The following is a 23,330-nucleotide window of genomic DNA, read 5'->3' as shown; positions in this document are numbered from 1 at the left end:
ACAAAAGAACCTTACTGCGTCCCTGGCGAAGGGTGTGCCACGCAGTAGAGCAAGCGCACCTACAACGCCCCGAGACACAGTCTTCCAACGTGTCCCCTGGCCCTTACTTACCTTACTTATCTGTTCAGGAACAGTTATATTTTTTCGGGGAGTCGCAATAACCCAGTAAAATAGGTTTTAATATGACAGTATGTTGGAAAAGCGTTCAGTCCCGATAGGGAGGACGCTGCGGAGCTCACCTGCTACCCAGAGGGAAGACCTGGTGACAACCTATGGACTAGCCCAGGGATGGGGAGTCGATGTATAAGGATGGTTAGCGGGGAGGGAAGACACGAGCCTGCCTAGAAGGGGGGACTATACCGTGGCTGAGTGAGCATATGGGATCGCCAGCGGGGATCACGCATAGCAGGCACCTATACCCAGAGCGCGGGCTGACCAGCGGGCATGTCAGCAACGTAACGGGCCAACACCTGACTCCTCCGCTGAGTCAGGTGCTGGGGGCCTCGGAGGAACTCTGCAGGGTTCGCCAAAATGGGGAACTAAACTGAAAAAGCACACGTATCTCCGGGTTAGGGAGAGTGGCGCAGCAAGCGTGCTTCGACGCCTCAACCGAATCGTTTCCTTAATCACCAAGGGTTACCTAATACCCTTGAGGAAACCGGCTACACTCGCAGAATGTAAACCCTGCAAATGTATAGGGTGTCACCCAACCAGCAGCTCTACAAATGTCTGTCAGAGAGGCACCGCGTGCTAATGCCCAGGAGGATGCGACGCTCCGAGTGGAGTGCGCTCTCACCCCCGGGGGACACGGCTCACCCTGGCTCTGAAAAGCAAGGGAGATGGCATCCACTATCCAGTGGGCCAACCTTTGTTTATATAAGGCACTTCCCTTCTGCCGACCACCGTAACAGACAAAGGGCTGGTCAGAGGATCTAAAGCTCTGGGTGTGGTCCACATATATTCGCAAAGCGCGAACAGGACGATGCTTGGCGCAGCCACTTGGCCGGAGGCACAGGTGGGTGCAGTGGAGCAAAAGCTGCAGTCGAGTGTCCTCAGCGAAAAGCAGTGGATGTGCACGAGCACCGCATTAACATGCTGGACCTCCAGACATGAAACGCTGTAAAGACGAAATGCAGCCATACGTTCCTTTGGCTAGATAATTAGCAATCTCTAGAAATGTATATAGGGCTACGTTATCAGAATAAGCCATGGAGCATGGTTAAAAATACATTACTTACAAAATATTTCTTAAGTATAATGCTGAGAATAAACTTATTTTAAGGTAATAAAATTAAGCACATTTCAAAAATATAATTTTTTTTCTGTGTTCAGTTGCTATCAGTGTGTTTCAAAAGCATTGAAAGATGCACAACATATGCGTCTTTATACTGTATAGAACCTCATGAATACTGAATGAGCGATAAACACGGTTGTAGTAGAGGTTCTCACTCCATTACCCAGTCTTGCTATGTAAGCTTATTAACATTGCTCGGCGCTCATTATTTCTTTCATGGCTGAGAGTTTTCTTGTTCTTGCTGATGCCACAGCATTCGCTCTGATTGGCTTGCTGACATGTGTGATCGCGCAGTCACTATCTAAAGCACAGTACCAGGAAGTAATGGCTTCTAACAGGCGTCTTTGCATAATTGCCTTTCTGGTGAGACAAATTAAGTTTCAGTCTAATGTAAGAAAAGGACCAGCAGAAGCACAGAGGAACCAAGATCCCTAAAGAGCAGACATGTTTCTGTATGACAGTCGTAAATGTCACACTGGCTCTGCTCTAAAACCTGGTGAACCTGTGAATATTTTAAGATTTTACAGGCTCTACAGACTTGAAGTTTATGGATGATGCCTCTGAGACACCATATTTTGAGACAATAAAACCTTTGAGAGGGAAAAAATATGTATAGCTGCAGAATCAGAAAAGCTATGGAGTAACAGAGACAAAAAAATAGCATAAACACCTCATGCTAGCATAAACAGGCAGCTACAATTTATTATTATTATTATTATTATTATTATTATTATTATTATTATTATTATTATTATTATTATTATTTCTCCATTACTGATGTTCCTTGAGACAGTCAACTGCTACTTGATCTTAAAATTTGACACATGCATCTTTTAAGCTGCTTGAAAATGATTAGTGTTGTGAAAAGTGCCATACAAAATAGACAAATGTTGAATGATATCAGTGTAATTGACTGGTTTAACCTCCTAGGGCTTGAGTGTCCACATACATGGACAGAACATTTTAGCTCTTATAGTGGCTATTTAAAATACTTTGAATGTTTTATATTTTGTTACAGACATACGGTGTCATCCTGCAGCATATAAAATGTATCAAACCCTATTTTTAACTGTCCAAAATGGGAAAAAAATTTGTTTTTACTCTCTGATAGTCAAAGCAAGTTAAAAAAAATTCTATGTTATATACTTATTTTAAAAAAATCTGGAAAAAGTGTTAAAATTGTGTAAAAAGTGTCGAATTCGGACCAAGAGTCCACATATATGGACATCATTTTTCTCTAAAAGTACTTCATATAAAAATATGATATTTAGATTTTTCTTCCAATTAGGTTCCAATAAGCCCAAATAGCAAAGAGAAATAAAATGCATGTAAAAAAACACCTTAAGAGGGCCTTAAGAGGTTATGATAGCACTGATCTCTGTTTTGAGAAAGCAGATCCACTTAGCATGCATTTCCGTAGGATAAGGATTTGGGTTCAAACTAATTGTTATAAAACACTTGCAGAACATTCCCTGTCATTCACCTGAACTACAAATCCCATTGTGTCCTGCAGTCACACACCAGTTTCAGTTCACTTTGATTAAACAGCTGTTGGCTTTCAAGACTGCACACAAACACACACACACTACAGTATATAAACCCTCCAGTCACTCTAGCACATTGCTGAGTCTTTGTTTCCTGTAGTGAACTTCACAAAGCGGTGACCTTGCCTTGCAGTCTTTTGACCCTTTGTTTGTTTAATGTTTTTTGATTATTAGCTGCCTGCCTCAACTTATTCGTCTGTTTTATTATTCACTCTTTGGATTATCTGTGTATGCCTTGCTTCTCCTGTTTTGACCCTAGCATGCCTGGCTACTCTAATGAAGCTGCGTTCTACTCCTTTTTGTAAACTCCAGTTGGTTACACTGATATGGCAAAACTAATGTCAGTGTTAATGTTTGTGTTTCTGCTCACAGGTGCTGCAGAAGTCAGTGAAGCTGAAAGTTAAGCTTGGTAATGGGTGTTGGATTTTCTACGAGTTGAAAATGGTCAACAATTTAGAGGACACTGGTTCATCTGACCAATTTAAAAGGAGAGAAGACTATAAACAAGGACAAGTTTAGAGAATTTGGATCCTTGAACCAACTTTTTCGGACAAGGTGAGAAAACATTTGCAAAGTATATTAACCAGAAAGTTAGATTTTTAAGTTCCATTTTTTTATTTGAAGGCATGTATTGCCTATTGTAGAACAGCTATTAAATATTGTGACTATTCAATGTTCAAGTAGACATGTCCCTATAAAAAGGTTTTGTTGTGCAATATATTGCTTCTGCAACAATTGCAAAATGATATTATTGTCATTTTAAGATTTTAAGCAGTGATATTGCAGCAGTGTCACTAGAGAGGCTGTCAGCCAGAAGTTGCATTGAAAGAAACATTAGTTAGAGCTGCACAAAAAAAGAAGGTTTCGGGTATCAAAATAGTATTGTTGCAGCCATGTTGTCGAGATGCTGTATGTTCATTTACGAAAACAAAAGCAGTTTATTTTACATTCCGAAAGTGGGGGTCTTGCTGTTCATTCACTTGCAGGAAATTATGTAAAGGAATCTCTAGTTTATTAGTTAGTTAATTTGTTTGTTAGTTCGTTTGTTCATTAGTTAATTTGTTAGTTAGTTAGTTCATTTGTTAGTTAGTTAGTCAGCTAGTTAGTTTCTTAGTTAGTTAATATATTTGTTAGTTAGTTAATTCGTTCGTTAGTTTATTAGTTAGTTAATTTGTTTGTTTGTTTGTTCGTTAGTTCGTTCATTAGTTAATTTTTAGTTAGTTAGTTAGTTAGTTAGTTAGTTTGTTAGTTTGTTTGTTAGTTAGTTAGTTAGTTTGTTAGTTCGTTAGTTCGTTAGTTCGTTAGTTAGTTAGTTAGTTCGTTCGTTCGTTCGTTCGTTCGTTCGTTCGTTCGTTCGTTCGTTCGTTCGTTCGTTCGTTCGTTCGTTTGTTTGTTTGTTTGTTAGTTAGTTAGTTAGTTAGTTAGTTCATTTGTTTGTTAGTTAGTTAGTTCATTTGTTAGTTAGTTAGTTAGTTAGTTAGTTAGTTAGTTAGTTCGTTAGTTTCTTAGTTAGTTTCTTAGTTAGTTAATTAACTTGTTAATTAAGTTCGTTCATTAGTTAATTTTTAGTTAGTTAGTTAGTTCATTCGTTAGTTAGTTAGTTCATTCGTTAGTTAGTTAGTTCATTCGTTTGTTTGTTTGTTTGTTTGTTTGTTTGTTAGTTAGTTGGTTAGTTCATTTGTTTGTTAGTTAGTTAGTTCATTTGTTAGTTAGTTAGTTAGTTAGTTAGTTAGTTAGTTAGTTAGTTAGTTAGTTAGTTAGTTCGTTAGTTTCTTAGTTTCTTAGTTAGTTAATTCATTGTTAGTTAGTTAATTCATTCGTTAGTTTATTAGTTTGTTAATTTGTTTGTTAGTTCGTTTGTTCATTAGTTAATTTGTTAGTTAATTACTTCATTAGTTAGTTAGTTAGTTAGTTCATTAGTTTCTTAGTTAGTTTCTTAGTTAGTTAATTCATTTGTTAGTTAGTTAATTCATTCGTTGGTTTATTGGTTATTTAATTTGTTTGTTAGTTCGTTTGTTCATTAGTTAATTTGTTAGTTAGTTACTTCATTAGTTAGTTAGTTTGTTCATTAGTTTCTTAGTTAGTTTCTTAGTTAGTTAATTCATTTGTTAGTTAGTTAATTCATTCGTTAGTTTATTAGTTAGTTAATTTGTTTGTTAGTTCGTTTGTTCATTAGTTAATTTGTTAGTTAGTTAGTTAGTTAGTTAGTTAGTTAGTTAGTTAGTTCATTAGTTTCTTAGTTAGTTTCTTAGTTTCTTAGTTAGTTAATTCATTTGTTAGTTAGTTAATTCATTCGTTAGTTAGTTAGTTAGTTAGTTAGTTAGTTAGTTAGTTAGTTAGTTAGTTAGTTAGTTAGTTAGTTAGTTAGTTAGTTAATTCATTTGTTAGTTAGTTAATTCGTTCGTTAGTTTATTAGTTAGTTAATTTGTTTGTTAGTTCGTTTGTTCATTAGTTAGTTCTTTCGTTCATTAGTTAGTTAGTTAGTTAGTTAGTTAGTTAGTTAGTTAGTTAGTTAGTTAGTTAGTTCATGTTTTTGTTTGTTTGTTAGTTCTTGTTAGTTCTTAGTTTGTTCATTAGTTTATTGGTTTGTTAGTTAGTTTGTTCATTAGTTCACTTGTTAATTTGTTAGTTAATTCATTTGTTTGTTCATCCGTTCATTAGTTTCTTAGTTCGTTCATTAGTTTCTTAGTTAGTTCGTTCATTAGTTTCTTAGTTAGTTTGTTCATTAGTTTCTTAGTTTGTTAGTTTGTTTGTTAGTTCATTTGTTAGTTAGTCAGTCAGTCAGTCAGTCAGTTAGTTCTTTTGTTAGTTAGTTAGTTAGTTAATTAGTTAGTTAGTTAGTTAGTTCATTCTGTAGTTTAACTCCCCATTAGTTAGACAGTTAAACGGTTGACATTTATCATTTTTGAATACATTCAGGGTGCGTTTCCCAAACAGCGACGTAACAGAACTATCACGGCTGAACTATCATAGTACAATGCATCGTTTGGGGAAAGAACTATGTAGTGACGAGTGTTTCCCAAAACGCATAGTTTCTCTGTCGCAGATCTATCGCTTGAACCATTTTAGTTATAACATAAAATGCCAATAATGACGGTCTAAACGGGGCAAAGGAACTACTTCTTTAGAAAAGACATCATTTCTTTGTGCAAATTATATTGTTTTACAAAAACACGCATTTAATCCAATATTAGATTTGCTAAAGACATGCACTCGCTTTCCATATTAACTGAAATATTTGTAAATGCCACATACAGAGCCTATGTTTCCTTTACAAATATTATTGAGAAGATGACATATCCTATTCTAAAACAAATCACTTACAAAAGCTAACACGTACTCTAATATCATATATACGGAGACGGATTGGGAAACAGGAAATGAACAAACTATGTTTGTAACGACGGAACTTGCGACCTTAGTTGGCTGACGATGGTTTTGGGAAACGCACCCCAGATGTGTGGTCCCTCCTTTTAGCTTAGCATAGGTCATTGAAAAAGATTAGACCATTAGCATCTCTCTCAAAAAAAATTTAGTTAGTTAGTTAGTTAGTTAGTTAGTTAGTTAGTTAGTTGGTTGGTTAATTTGTTAGTTTGTTAGTTAGTTCATTAGTTAGTTTGCTAGTTAGTTCATTAGTTAGTTAGTTGGTCAATTCGTTAGTTTGATAGTTAGTTAGTTTTTACTTAGTTAATTACTTAGTTCATTCTGTAGTTTAACTCCCCATTAGTTAAACAGTTGAGATTTAACATTTTTTATCCCATTCAGCTGTGTGGTCTGGCAGGGAACCTTTTAGCTTAGCATTGGTCATTGAATCAGATTAGACCGTTAGCATCTCAAAAATGACAAATCAGATGATTATAAAATGTGGTTGTTCTAAACTGTTTAGAAGTATTATTGGTTATTAAATACTATTGTCTGCATATTGTAAACCTAACCACATTAGGCACTCTAAAAACAGGTCTGGCGACCATATTCCACTGCAGTGTGATCATTAAAGCTTTTCTCACTGAACTTGACAGCTTGACAGCTTTGTTTGAGAGCAGTTCTTCTAAAAATGCTGTGTGTTTATTAGCAAACCCAGGAAACTTGAAATACGACACCTGTCATATGTTACCTCTCCGTGAACCATGCGTTCATTATTAATAAAAACTCCATAGCGTGTGTCCTCCACCTTGTACTCTCGGTGACAGCATCGCTACTCTGTGGGATATCAGGTAGATCAAACCCTGTCTTCAGCAAAGCTCTTGTGCTTTTATTTACAAGCCGATTTGCTACTTTATTTTCACTTTGTGAGAGGCTGCGTCCAACTCTGATTGGGTTCGGGTCAGGGCTAGGGTCTGTGTTTGTGTTCAATGAGCGAAAACAGTGTTTTGTTGACCCATAGAGAGTCACTGTGCATTGGTTCAGGATCACCTATTGAGGTGCTTCCTAAAAGATTTTAACTACAGCTTTATGTGTGGTAAATATAACCTCCTGCACCCAACGCACCTGAAGACTTTCAAAGTATTGATTCACAGTGGATGGTCTGTGTGTTCATAAGAGTTCTCAGCCTTGGAGGTCTCTGTTGTGTCAGTTATGCTTTTAAGACTATTCCGGTTTTATGGCAAAAAAATCATTACCATGGTATTACAGAAATATACCATAATCAAATACAGTCCAGCCAGGTGTTAATATCACTCTGTGTAGCTTTTTGCTTCAGTTATATTCTCATTTGTCAGATAATACAGAGTTAATCAACAGTGTTAAGCTTTCAGATGTCATAGACAGGACAATAAAGGCTACAAAGTGAATGAAGACTGTATTAGTCTATGGCTATATAGCAGAAGTATTGTATTAAACTCTTTCGCTGTTTGCTGGAGGAGTTGGGAAGGCTTGAGTGAGTCATCTGGGGAAAAACTAGACTGTAAAAAAACGTTAATTAACCGTTTTTTTGTGACTTAACATTGTTTTTTTCTGTTTATTTAAGCTTATGAATTGCATTATTGGACCTTTGTCTTCGCTCTGACCTTTAATGTTTGAAAATCCAACTGCGTAGTTTAACAAAGTGACAGTTATTGATATTTTAGTAGCTTGAAACAATATAATGTACAGTATAAGAAATAATATACAGAGAATTAAGTCAGTAAAATAACTAAATTACCAGTGGTTATCAGCTGATGGATATGATGGATGGATAACCATTCACATGGTTAATCAGCTATGCCAATAGAGAAGATACAGATCTGTTTTTACATTACTGTGATGGTTGGGTTTAGGGTTGGGGTAGGGGTAGATGTTAATAAAATATAATTAATGGGAAATTTAATAAATAATATCAATAATTCTTGTTAACTTCCATGTGATCTATAGCTGATTAAGCATGTGGATGGATGATTACAGCCTTGTGAGCCCACCAGTAGGCGCAGAATGACATTGTTATTTTACAGACATTTCCTAGATTTTTATATATTTGATCGTAATAATCTAGGAAAAGTCTGTAAAATAACAGTGTTTCTTTGTAAAACTTTTATTGTGTAACTTTATTAAATGTATTTGATCATAATCTATGAAAAGCCTGTAAAATAACAGTGTTTTTCTGTAAACATTTTAATGAAAATATTTGTAGATTTATTATTTTTGCACTTTATTTTCAAACCTAGAGAGAACCAGGCTCAGATGGGCACGAATATTTCTCCACTGGCCAAATGTTTTGTGCAGAGCTGCAGTCCAAGCGTATTTGAACAAAGACATTTATAAATATAGTTTAAATATAAAAATACATTTAATAGTAAAAATAAAAAGGGTTTACTTTAAAATTACAAGAATTAAAAAAAATATTAGCATTGTTATAAACCCTAATATGGCGAAGTGCACAAGTAATTACAATTTATTACTTTAATTTTACATAATTTTAAATGTACTTTAAAACACTGTGTAAGTAATACAGCAATTCTATTGTATAAAACAGACAAATAGCTGTAATTTGTCTTTAATTATAAAATACATAAAATAACAGTCAAACTATAAATTTACAGATATTGTTTGTACACTTTTGAGTTTTGAAAATAATTTAAAATAACAGAAAAATACTGTATAAATAATACAGCAATTTCCCTGTATAAAAAACAAAGGAGAACATGCAAAATCCACACAGAAATGCCCTAGCTGAGGCTTGAACCAGCAACCTTCCTGCTGTGAGGCGATTGTGCTCCCCACTGCGCCACCGTGACACCATATATGTTGTTGTTTTTTAATTCTAAATATCATGTTAGCTATTAACTTGCATTATATACATACAGTATATATCTAAAAACAAAGGACCACAATTTCTACAAATATTTGTTGTTGTTCTTAATAAAAATAAAAAAATAAAACACATCCTGGATGGCCTGAGAGAGTAAATGAGTTAATTTTCACTTTTGGATGAACTATTCATTGAACATCAACAACGAAGCACAGCAGATCAACTTAAGAACTAGAAATGGATGACTTATCACTGTATGATAAGTACAAAACTAAGCTTATACATGATCTACACGAAGCACCTGATTCAGTGACGATAACAATTCATGTTGACTGCTCACATTATAGCTTCTCAATGGACTTTACCTGTGCGTTACATGTTGAATCTGATAGCCATGAACAGGACGTCTAGTTTTGACAAGGCCAAGGTCTGCTGATGTAGGAGGGTAATCTTTTGTTGTTGTTTAGAGGGTTTCATTGCTCTACAGAGAAAGCAATTTTCGAGAGGATAAAAGAATAATCCGGCACGAAGCAGGGATTATCGCTGCGAATGACCTTTATTTCGCCACTAAGCATTGGCTGCTTTTCATGTGCTTTAGCCATGGAGTCATCTGATTATAGCTGGATGCCTATTTAATCTTGAAGAGCTTTGGATGGAAGAATGGCAATTCACCTGCAAAATCTGCATGAGATCAGATACTCACATGGCATGAAGAACTGAATCTGATGACAAACCCACAGGGTACGACATTCAAGAAAAAGTATAAATAGAAGAGGAAAAAAAAAGAGGAAAAACAGCTAAAACTAAAAAAAGGAGAGGAGTAGGTGATAAATGCATTTTTTGTTAAAATTTACCTAACCTTATTCAAGAAATGTCTCAGAAATAATTAAAAACAAATAAATGGTGTTATGGTCGGTGTATATATACATCAGTTCTGTGTGGTTCTGGAAACTGATTGGCTGATAGTCATGCGATATTCAGAACTAGTAGAGCCTCTTCATTCTTGTGTATTACTCCGCCCACATAGTGACAGCAGATCAATAAACTCAGTTTGACAAATTTTGCAGCTGTTGGACAACATAATGTACTTTTGAGGCTTTTTTTGGTGGAAATGTAGTTGTTTTAAAGCAGAGCAAAGATGGTTGACGTTGTTTATCCACAAGATGGCGACAGACACCACATAATAAACCCTTAGTGGCAAAAAATTCAGCGTAAAACTACAAACCACAGCTGATCAAATCATTTTAAATCTGGTAAGTGACATTCTTAGTCGATCTCTCTTTTTTGTATGGTGTAGTGCTGTATTTTTACCATAGCAATTGTATTGTGTTAAGTGTGCGATGGGACTCGCATATTAGGAATGTATGTATTTTGTACCACTCTTCGTATAACCCTCAATTACTTTTTGGTTGTTTCTAATGACTATCCTGTTTTTTTTGTTACTGCAGACTACTGCATGTGTTTAGCATTTTTCCTTATCACAAACACAACAGTAATCTGGTAGTGTTTGTGCTGATTTGGCTTTTTTTGGGTTAATTATTGCGATATCACGATTGCAACAGAGACATACTGGGAAATCTCTGTAGACTGATGGCATTGCATGCCATTCAGCCTTATAATCTTAATGTCAGTAAAAGAACCTGTTTTGTCATCACTTTTTAGACATTACACTACAGAATCATACAAATACTAGCTCTAAAGTGACATTGGTGAAGTAGCAATGGTTTCTTCTGTTTTGAAGTCAACTGCAGATGTGAAGGAATGGCGGAAGAAAGTAGTTCCTCACACAAGGATTTTGAGACTCTACGTATTTGATTGTCTTTTTTATATACATGATTATGCCATCAAACTGTTGTATAAACACAATCACATGAGTAGCAGTGCGATATGGTTGTATACTGTCACTGGTGGGGCACAACACATGCCTTCCACCAGTGCCGATATACAGCCGTATTGCACTGCTACGAGTGTATATACAGTTGAAGTCAGAAATATTAGCCCCCCTGTTTATTTTTTCCCCAATTTCTGTTTAACTGAGAGAGTTTTTTTCAACACATTTCTAATCAAAATAGTTTTAATAACTCATTTCTAATAACTGATTTATTTTATCTTTATCATGATGACAGTAAATAATATTTGACTGATATTTTTCAAGACACTTCTATACAGCTTAAAGTAACATTTAAAGGCTTAACTAGGTTAATTAGGTTAACTAGGCAGGTTAGGGTAATTAGGCAAGTTATTGTATAATGATGGTTTGTTCTGTAGGCTATTGAAAAAAATATATATGTATATAAATATAAATATATATATATATGTATGTATGTGTGTGTGTGTGTGTGTGTGTGTGTGTGTGTGTGTACACACACATATATGTATATGTATATGTATATTTATATGTATATGTATATGTATATGTGTGCGTGTGTGTGCGTGCGTGCGTGCGTGTGTGTGTGATATATGCATCCCTTATGTATATATACATGCTTATATGTGTATATACATGCACAGCTTTCCACAATGTTTATTAGTTCTTTTCAACGAATACTACAAGCTCAAGAAAATACAAATCTTGTGTAAACCTTTCTGCAACAATTATATATATTTTGTAACTTTAGAAAATTCAAGTGGTCATTATTTTCTGCCACCCCCCTGCCAGAATTTTACAGTGTTGTTTTTTCAGGGGTTTTTTATAGTGTGGGTTAACGAGTATTTTCAACAACTTGTAAATTTAAAAAAAAAAAGTTACAATTATATAGAAACTAATAAAAGCCTCATCAATCCATCCATCCGTTTATCAACAAAAATATTAAAATACCTCATTCATTTCTGTTGCAATGTTTGGTTTTGTTTTCAGGGTTTTTTGTTTTCACTCCTGCCTTATGGTAGAAACCGAAGGCTGGATTTACTGTTGACAGCTTCCTCCTCCAATATCCCCCATATCCAATTTGTTAGAGAAATGAGTCACCTCCAAATGTAACAAGAACATTGCAAAATTGGACATTTCTTTGAAAGGGATTTGTGATAAAGGTAAAAGCATTCCTGTGAATTTACAAAAAAATAAAAATAAGGATCATAACAGTATCTCACATTATTTCAGTTGTCATAAGCAATCAAATTGCCATAAAGTAAAATCTCCATGTAGTACAGGCAGAGGTTAACATGACAGCTTGACATGGTAAATCCAGTATTTGTGCAGTAAAACAGCAGAATTCATTTCATTCTAGACTCAACATTTAATTAAATATGACTTTATTGTTTTAAACTTTGTACCATATATGTAATATAATGTAGCTCTGTAAACTGTTGTACAAACTAAACCTAAGCTTTTTCATCCTAAAGGCTCCATATAATGACATAGAGAAATGACAGCCTTTAACATTCTTTATAAATTCAGTGCTGATTTTGAGTGCTGAGGTTAAATAATGGCCAGGGTAGCACAGACCCACTAAGAATGATGGCTTGGCCATGCCTCCTTTTTAAAATCGTACAATTTCGTACGACTGAACTTGTACGAATTTGTACGAATTAGCCACTAAACTGTCAAAGCGTAAAATACTTACGTTTTCTCGTGAGATCAGGCTGGTGCAGTAGACAACAGCTGTTCAATCTTGTGTGTGTGTGCGTGTATAGAGGGACTCATGCTGACTTGCATGAGATGAGACATTATCTTATTTGAATTGTTTTTCTATGTAAACAGATGTTTGTGGCAGTTATACACTTGTTCTTCTTCTGCTGCACCTAACACATGCACAGTGTTTTTTTAATATACTGTACAATGAGTCAAGACGTCAAAGCATTTACTGTACATGCAGCAGCATTTTATTAGAGTCAATTCCAGAGCAGTGGACCAATAAGAGGGACTTAAAGGCTCGATAAGTGTTGCACGCTACTGTTTACAGTAAAAAAGTAAAATTATTATCTAAGTTTTCAGTGATTGGCTGCCAAGTTGTTGCATTGCTGTGGTGTTTTCTACCTAACTCCATTGATCCGCACATCTGGACTGACTTTATCCGTCTTCGGAATGCATTAACTGAACCATGACCCACATAACATGATTGTTTGGGATGAATACATGTACTAGGGCTGCATGATATTGGAAAAATCTAACATTGCAATATTTTTTTTTAATCCTGTGATTATATTGTGATATGAATACAATTTCTCTAGATGTGTTGAATAATTATTTGGAAAGTGTTTATAATTTTAGATTGTTTGGGATGATTATGTGGGAGAGTGCATATGCACAAAATATAAGAAACAATATACAAGCATAGATACATGCAAAAAATGCATGAAAAAAAGATGTAAATTATATAAACAGCAATTTATTGTTTTTCAAGGAGTATAAATATATTCAGGTACACAGTAATTGAAAAAATCAAATGTAAATTAACACTGTAGGGATGATATTAGCCTGGTGATGAGCAGTGCCTGGTTTTCTCCTAACGTAACGCCTGGCATTCACTCAATTTTAGTCCCATCAAACCAGAGAATTTACTGTCTTATGGTCTGAGAGTCCTTCAGATGCCTTTTGGCAATTTCCAGGCGGCGAGTGGCTTCTGTCTGGTCACTCTACCATAGAGGCCTGATCGGTGAATTGCTGCGCAGATGGCTGTCCTTCTGTAAGATTCTCCGCTCTTCACAGAAGAACGCTGGAGCTCAGACAGTGACCATCGGGTTATTGATCACCTCCACTGATCACTCAGCTTAGATGGCTGGCCAGCTCTAGGAAGAGTCTAAGGTGGTTCCAAACATCTTCCACTTACGGATGATGGAGGCCACTGTGCTCATTGGAACTTTCAGAGCAGCAGAAATGTTTCTGTAACCTTCCCCAGCCTTGTGCCTCGTGACAATTCTGTCTCTGAAGTCTACAGACAATTCCTTTGTCTTCATACTTGGTTTGTGCTTTGACATGCACTGTCAACCCTGGAACCTTATATAGACAGGTGTATGCCTTTTTAAACAATGTGCAATCTACTGATTTTACCACAGGTAAATTCCAATTAAGCTGCAGAAACATCTCAAGAATGATCAGTTGAAACAGAATGTACCTGAGCTCAATTTAGAGCTTCACGGCTAAAGGCTGTGAATACTTAAGTACTTCAGTTTTTTTATTTTGAGAAATTTGCAACAATTTCAAAACATCTTTTTTCACATTGTCATTATGGGTTATTTTGTGTAGAAGTTTGAGGAAATAAATGAATTTAATCTATTTTGGAATAAGGCTGTAACATAAAAAAACGTGGAAAAAGTGAAGCGCTATGAATACTTTGCAGATGCAGTAAAATGTTTTTCCTCAATGTACAAACAGCAGCCCATATTGACAGAAAAACACAGAATTGTTGACATTTTTGCAGATTTATTAAAAAAGAAAAACTGAAATATCACATGGTCCCCATGGACGCTGTGCTCAGTATTTAGCAGAAGCACCCTTTTGATGTAACACAGCCATGAGTCTTTTTGGGAAATATGCAACAAGTTTTTCACACCGGGATTTGGGGATCCTCTGCCATTACTCCTCGCAGATGGACAGCCATTTTCTGGTTTCTCCAGAGATGCTCAATTGGATTTAAGTTAGAGCTTCGGCTTGGCCATTCAAGAAAAGTTGTGAAGCCACTCCTTTGTTATGAATGTACCTCTTCCATCCTGATTTTTTTTCTTTTACTTCCTGCTCTCCATCTGAACTTTGTGTCCCCAGAATTACGTGATTGCAAACACGCTATAAAGATGTCTTTAATAATAAAAACATCTGAATTTCAGTAAAACACTGTAGATACAATGCTACAATTATTGAAAAATTCCCTTTTAAGACTTGTCCATAAAATAAGGAAATTGGGGATGTTAAAGCTTAACTAAAACTGAGGTCTGAAACTAATCAAACTATTAGATAAAGGGAAAAAACAGAACAAAGGAAACACAAAACAGAACAGACGTGACAAAAGTAAACCAGTTTGTATTACTTTGCAATCCCTGAATGGCCAAACATGGAAAACTTGGGGGTCTTGAGAAAAACATGATCATAAAGAACATGAACACCCGGTGCAACATCAATTTTCCGCCCAGTTCATTGACTCTTGACCAGTGTGCTTTTAAATATAGTGAACCTGATCTGGTGACCCTCTTGTCCAAGTTCTAGTCTTTTCCAGTCCTGTGGGACGTGTTCAGGCTCATCAGGATGTGCTTTAACACTACATCTAATTGTAGAGGTTGTGCCCTTATAACCACTGTCTGTCTTTTAATTGGCGCTCCGCTGTATTGTGAAGACACACACAGGGTACAAGGGCAAAGGTCACAAGGTGTTCACCGCCAGAGTGTGTATTGGCTTATTACTAAGGTAGAAAGTACTTAAAGGAACACTGCACTTTTTTTTCACTTTTGATGTTGAAAATTCAACTCTACAGTTTAACAATGATATTCATTGACATTTTAGCAGTTTGAAATAATATAATTTGTAATGAATTATAAGGAAAAGTCTTTAAGCAAATGTTCTGGCAGTTTATTACAAGTTTTTTTTTTTTTTTTGGCATGCTCAGAAAATAAATCACTTTAAACTAGAAATGCACCGATATGGTTAAATTTGAAAGCTGATAAATATAAAAATTATTATTTTTTTTTTTCACAGAGTAAACAACATATTTTATTATAAAAAGTAGTTTAAGAAGTTTGAACTGATCTTATAGCCCACTCAAAGCCAAAATAAGCCAAAATAAAAAAAATTGCAAGGTGATTATATAGACCTATATAACTGCAGTATAGGTGAAATGTAATAAGCTAAATTGGCCGTAGTGTATGTGTGGGTGTGAATGCAAGAGTGTATGGGTTGTGGCTAAAAAAGAAAATGAATGAATGAATGAATGAAAGCGAAAATGTAAGAACTAAAACCAGCTCAAATGTTTATGAATAGTGTTACAGTAATGTACAATTGTTAGTCATTCGACACTTTTATTACCGCACTACCGCAAGATTTTCTCATACTTATTCATCTTTCTTTTCTATCAGTTATTAATAGCTGATTTAAGTTTTGCCAGCATACATTGATTGCTTCTTTAAATACACATAATAAAAACATGTCATCTTATTTGTGTTTAATTTGATGTAATGACGAACATGGACATTTTTATCAGAACAGCTAGAAACAGGACATTTAGCAATATATATATATATATACATATATATATATATATATATATATATATATATATATATATATATATATATATATATATATATATATATATATATACATTTTTTAAAAAACATTTTGTGGTCAATATTATTAGCCCCTTTAAGCTATATTGTTTTCGATAGTCTCCAGAACAAACCATCGCTATACTTGCCGTTTAAACTTGCCTAATTACCCTATCTTGCCTAGTTATCCTAATTAACCTAGTTAAGCCTTTAAATGTCACTTTAAGCTGTATAGAAGTGTCTTGAGAAATATCTAGTAAAATATTATTAACTGTCATCATGGCAAAGATAAAATAAATCAGTTATTAGAGATGAGTTATTTAAACTATTATGTTTAGAAATGTGTTGAAAAAAATTTCCATTAAACGGAAATTGGGGAAAAAAATAAACAGGGGCAAATAATTCAGTGGGGGCTAATAATTCTGACTTCAACTATGTGTGTGTGTGTGTGTATATATATATATATATATATATATATATATATATATATATATATATATATATATATATATATATATATATTATAGGTGGGTAAGATAAAAATTTTTTAATATAAATTAATCTCAGAATAATCTAGTGATTGAATAATCATTTGAATTCTTCCGAAGGCATTCAGAATATGTGTGCTACCAAAATAATAAGTCTTTGAGAACGGGTTTCTCAAGCCAGGTGGCACATAGACCAGGGGCTCATCTCCTGTTTCCTAAATGCATCACAAACTGCTTGAGAAACTGTTCTACTATGATAATTGGTGATGAAATTAATGATGTTCAATAAGATGTACTTTTGGGAAATATGCAACAAGTTTTTCACACCGGGATTTGGGGATCCTCTGCCATTACTCCTCGCAGATGGACAGCCATTTTCTGGTTTCTCCAGAGATGCTCAATTAGATTTAAGTTAGAGCTTCGGCTTGGCCATTCAAGAAAAGTTGTGAAGCCACTCCTTTGTTATGAATGCACCTCTTCCATCCTGATTTTTTTTCTTTTACTTCCTGCTCTCCATCTGAACTTTGTGTCCCCAGAATTACGTGATTGCAAACACACTATAAAGATGTCTTTAATAATAAAAACATCTGAATTTCAGTAAAACACTGTAGATACAATGCTACAATTATTGAAAAATTCCCTTTTAAGACTTGTCCGTAAAATAAGGAAATTGGGGATGTTAAAGCTTAACTAAAACTGAGGTCTGAAACTAATCAAACAACATCAAAAATAAACTTCGTTTAGTCGAAAAATGGCCGCTATAGTTATGCGGTGATGTGCGCCTGTTCAAAACAGCACGGGCTGCAGTTGAAGGCTGCGCAGAGTGAGAGCAGCTGAAACCATTTGGGTACTTAAGCTTAAAGGTTTCTCAACGCCAACTTTGTTGCACGGAACGAAACTGCTGCAACAAAGTTATGCCATCTGTGCGCTAATTTAAAGTTCCGAGCTTATAGCTACACCAAGGCTATTATGCACGCACACTGGATTAACTATGGCAGCTGACCGTTCACATATCACGTCTTTTTCTCGAGCAAGTTCGTTATTTCCAATGAATGCCAATATATATATATGCCAATGTTTGTAGAAAACAGTAGAAAACACAGTAGAAAACATCTCATACCCTAGTGGTGAGAGTTGTGTGTGGCTTTCAGTGCAATGTAAACAAAAGATATGTTCGATGAATTATTACAAATTATTAAAATGATCATGTATGTATGAACGCAGATCATTTAAATACATACCTAATATAAAGCTTAAATTTACATTAGACGTGATAACCGTGATTATTCTTTAGACTATATAATCGTACAACCAAAATCTTTATTTGTTGCATCCATAATTGTTATGTAGTTCAAAACATAACATATGAATGGGTTGGAATGTAGAAGACCCCTACTTAAGCAATGCACTGATATTGTTGTGATTAAAAAAAAAAACATTTGGATGTTTGTAAAAAAAAAGCCACATTGTACAATGCATTGATGTTATGTAGTTTCAAAATACAATTTATTAACATTTTAATGTAGAAAAATACAACGTGGGTGTCTTAAGGAGCAAAAATACAACATATGGGCTCTTATATGCTGTTGCGTCATCACTCATATTGCAAGTCATATCTCTCCGGCCCCTCATTTGGGATGCTTTTCATGAACAGGCCCCCATGACAAACTAATTGAATAGCCCTGCCATAGAGCAAAACAGACGGCAAAATGGGATAATGCAAGTTTGCGTACTCCTGGTTGCAGAAAGACTAGTTTAAACAGTGGCTGAAACCTGTCGCTGAAAACAACCACGTAATCTATTCTTTCAAGCTTTGTTTCTTCCTACCTTATCTGAGTTCTGTTGCACGGTTGTGCTCCATTTATTTATTTAACTACAACTGTTTATTAGCAACTGTTTATTAAGTTAAAGGTTTGATACTGATAGAACTTGAAGTGGTGATGAGGTCTTAAAATATTCTGAGAAGGTCTATAAAAAGTCTTAAAAAGGTATAGAAATGTCCTTTTAAGATTCCCGCATATACCCTGATAGACCATTAATGATACTTCCATTTACAAACTAGAGTGGCACCGCCAGTATTTTAAAGTCATAGTATCACGATGCTACCATAGTACCGGTAAACCGTGCAACCCTAGCAGCAAATATCCTTTATTTTAACAACGGAAAAAAGTAAAATTTGCAAATTTGCGTGTTCCTTTGAAGTCTCCTTCATGTGAAAACAGTTCATCAACAGTTCATGGATGCAGACCTGGTGCAGTTGCAATCTGAGCTGCATGCAATGCTTTTTAATGCGCACACCTAACCCCTCCCATAACCCTACCTCTCACGCTGATTTCACTAGCTGTATCGAATGCATTGTGTCTCACATTGCAAGTCCAAGACTTGCAGTTTTAGCTTGTATAATCTCGGCTGCATCCAAACACTATTGTCATAAGCTGTTAAATTAAAACAATGATAAAAAAAAAACTTAACACAAGGTGATTATATAGAAACTAAAAAACATTTAATAGGTATTTTTACTGTCCTATTCATTGTTGAAGTGAACTCATGTAGGTTCAGTCTAACAAAATGTGTCTTGACAGTCAGTATTTCATAGTATTGTGCATAAGAAATATAGCAACTTGTGGAAGTAAACAATTCTCAGGTTTGAATATAGCATCCAGATGAACATTTCATGGCAGCATATCCTATAACAACACCTCCTGAGACTTTAGCATAAGCAGTACTTTTAGGCAGAATGAAATGCACAAAACAAAACTGCAAAAAAGATACAAAAAAAAAAAATATACAGACATGTACAACGCAAGAACAGAAAAGCATGTTTTTTCTACACTGAAAAAAGTGTTGCATGCAAAACTGTTGCAAACTATTTATTTGTGTTGAATTTAAACAAACAAATTAAATTGAGCAATGTTCAACTTAATTTGTTCGTTTCAATTCAACCCAAATAAATTGTTTACAACCACTTTACGTAAAAAAAAAATTGTAAATCCAAGGAATCATGTACAGAGGAACTCAAAGAAGAAGCAACAAACAGAAAAAAAATAAATCTGATCTCATTTATCAGCGGAAGGGCTTTTTTTACTCTGTAATAATAAATATGTGTGCAGGATTTCAAGTTAGACTGACATAACGCTGGACTGCAGCCTGGAAATAATATATTATTAGTAACTCTCACCTCTGTCTTATATTTTTAAAATAGTAAGGTAATCTTAGCCTGCTGTTGATAAGTTAAACCATCTGGTGCTATTTTGTTATATTTGAGGCAAAACAGATTTTTATTATTGCTAGTAGAAAAATATGGTAACTAACCGATCAGAACCATCTCCACCGTTGACCTTACTCGAATACATACTGTTTTTTTTTTCTTTCCCATGGCGGCGTCAGTGTCAGTTTTAATCAAACACGTGGTTAAACAGAAATATGTTTTTGTAGATATACTGAAGAGTCCGAACATAATTGTTTTGTTTCATTGTGTCAGTATCTTGCTGAGAGGCATGCGGGGAGGTTACGTGATTGCCCACACAAGCGAACATGTAACCGAAAATTGTGCTGTCAAGATATCAGTTTTGTGACAGGCCATGAATTATTTATGTTTCCTCAGCAGGAAAAGTAAAAATGTTACCTAATCCAAACACAACCATGCAATCCACATTAATTCTAAAGGGAATAATCTACATTTTTGGGGCAAATAATTTGTATAAAAATCGTTAAATAATTAGCTCATCCAGCAACTTTTTAGATTGGTAGCTTGACCATGAGAGGGAGGGCTGTTTTAGGGGAGAATAACAGAGGACACCTAGTAAGAGTTAAGAGACCGCTTACTTCCCTGGAATCCGTTCTTCGTACCTCGCTTTAAGAATCTAAGATAATTTGGCAGATCCCGGATTTTTTAATCTTGATAACTGATCTCTGGCTAATTAGAATTTTCAAACAAATTCGCGAATCAGATTAAAGTGTCTAGACAAACTGATCTGAGATCGCTGCGTGTGTTGTGAAGGACAGATCTATCGATCCACAAAATCATGATCAGCGATGCAATGATTGGCTGATGGCACAGCAGCGTAATGACATCATCTGATTAATATTCAATTATCCATGTGAGCAAATTTACATCAAATTCATAGTAATCGGTTTGTTAAATATGATGCGCAATAACTTTCCACATTTGTTGTTTGCGAAAGACTTTACACTTTCATGTGTCAAATGATTGGTATTCAGCAATTTATTTAGTTCATTAAAATTTCTTAATCAAGGCATAACTAGCTGTTTAAAAAAAACATTTGCTCCTAAAAAGCATTTTTGATATTTGAGAAGTGTCTGCGACTCATGCGCTGCATCAGATCCAGCCTGATCTCCTGAGATCAGTATTTTACGTTTTGTCAGTTTAGTGGCTAATTCGTACGAGTTAGAGCGTACGAAAATGTACGATTTTAAAAAAGGTGTGGCGCTAAATCGTACTAAATTGTACAAATTAGATCATACGAATTGATACGAATTAGTCACAAATTGCCGTTAGATTTGTTTGGTCAAATCAGAGCTGTAAAAATCTGTGCATGGTAGTTTCTGTTTATTTCAGAGAGTAGATTGCATAGCAGTTTTATTTTTTATTCAACTTATTTAATTTCTGATTTGTATTTTATTTTAAATAAATTGACTATTTTGCTATTTTTCCCAAATGAATACAGTACTGTATATATATAACCTATACACTCTTACAAAAAAAAATGTACAACGTTGTCACTGGGGCAGTACCTTTTTATGAAACATAATTGTACCTTAAGACAAAGAAACAAAGTTGTACCATTGCAGTTTTTACTTTAAAGGACATGATTTGTACCATGGGAAACCAAAATGTACCTTTGGTTTTTAAAACCTGCAGATACAACATTGTACCTTCATCAAACTTTCAAATCTGATCCGTGAAGGTACCACTACAGTGACAAGACAATCTGTACCTTAACAGTGTCAAATGTGTTCCTTCAAGAACTATTTAAAGGCATTTTGCCATATCTAAAATTTGTCAATTTCTTTTCAGTAAATATAAAACATCAAATACATTTTATACATTTTTAAACAATGTTTTTTTTAAAAGTTTCTTTTTGTGTAAATGCACCTTTTCCATTTACAATAAAGAATAAAAATACTTTAAATCAAAAGAACGAATTTTTTTTTTTTTACTAAACATTTGTTGTACAATATAAAACATTTTTTCTCCAATTTTCACACAATACCTTTGTAATCACTTAAGTTAATTTAATTTACTTAATTTTAAAATAGAAATAGACTTCTGCAAAAGTATTGTAACGAGATATGCACAATGTTTGATTCGTTTTGTCTGCATGAACACTTTGCATATGCAGGACTTTTGCCAGCTCACTTGTGTAGTGGAAAGCAAACGCCAAAAGATGCGGATATCAATAATGAACATGTACTTATCAGTAAATGGTTACCAAATGTTTATTAAAAATGCCTTAAATGTTTAGTTTACAATACCTGTAGTTTTGTTTAACCAGTTGTTTTGTATTATAGAGCTTAATTAATGTTTGAGTTTCTTTAAACACGTGCTTTTAAATGATGATTGATGTTTTAATATAGAGATTATTCATTAAAAAATCACTTTGCCTTTCCAGTCATATTTATTTTCATAGATATTGTAATGAAGAAGGAGTTGTCCAACACTTACGTACCTTTTATATGGAAACAAATGTGTACCTTCATTTCAGTTGTACCATAAAAGGTACAGGGCAGTATCATAAGAGGTCTTTTCTGTACCATATAAGGTACATCTTTTACAAAGGTACAAGACTGTTCCTTGGGGAACATTATTTGTACCTCCATGTACCTATTTTTCTGTGAGTGTAGGTTACTATTATAAGAAAATATCAGCAGTTGGTACATACAGTACTTTCAGTATCACCAAATCCATCTAATTGAGTAATCCATGTATGAAGAACGGACTTAAAACATGTGCTAATATCTAATGCTAAAGGCTGCAGTCTTTAACATCCTTTTTAATAGACCTGCCATGTCGGAAGCACTAGTTTCAATCCTGCTCATAGCAAAGCAAAACCAAATCGGTTACACTTATTTACCCGCCATTTATCGACCATTCATTTTACTTAATGGAAGAAGCAGAATGAAAGTTTTGCTAAAAAACCTCAAAGTTTTGAAACAGTTATTTTGTGCTGCTCGGAATCATAATTGTAACCCTTCATATTAATACTGTACAAAAAAATAACTGGCCCAATCACGCAGAAGCATAGGCACATTCATGGCACATCATACAAACAAAACCTTTCTCACTGTTGGCTTGTTTAAAAAGTTCATAAAATTGGGCCGCTGTTAAGAAGTTCCTGGTGTATGTCCATTCAATCCGTTCACCTCAGTGGACGTCCTGCGCACGTACCCAGAGTATTCGCCGATAAACGACCCATCTTCATTGAACTCGCAGTCGTCATCCTCAGATATCTCAGAGCTGTCCTCGCTGCTATCATCCTCTGTGGGTTCTCGGAACAATTGCTGGTTGCTCTTCAGCGGCTTCTCATCATTGTCACTGTCAAACGACAAGACAAATGAGTCAAATTCAG

At 34.8% G+C, this 23,330-nt stretch overlaps 1 protein-coding gene across 3 annotated transcripts in view; it reads right to left on the bottom strand.

Moving 5' to 3' along the window:
* Positions 1-21,906: 21,906 nt before the first annotated feature.
* chl1a (cell adhesion molecule L1-like a) overlaps positions 21,907-23,330 on the bottom strand; it is a 104,492-nt gene continuing 103,068 nt past the window's right edge. For all 3 annotated transcript variants that reach the window (XM_056449970.1, XM_056449967.1, XM_056449968.1), the window contains one exon: positions 21,907-23,296. In XM_056449970.1, coding sequence (XP_056305945.1) covers positions 23,086-23,296 — 211 coding nt within the window. In that variant the 3' untranslated portion in view covers positions 21,907-23,085. The remainder of the gene's footprint in view (positions 23,297-23,330) is intronic.

The sequence above is a fragment of the Danio aesculapii genome, chromosome 23 (genome assembly GCF_903798145.1).
Source record: "Danio aesculapii chromosome 23, fDanAes4.1, whole genome shotgun sequence".
Lineage (NCBI taxonomy): Eukaryota > Metazoa > Chordata > Actinopteri > Cypriniformes > Danionidae > Danio > Danio aesculapii.
Note: the sequence above shows the minus strand (reverse complement) of the source record. Positions and strands in the feature narration are given on the sequence as shown.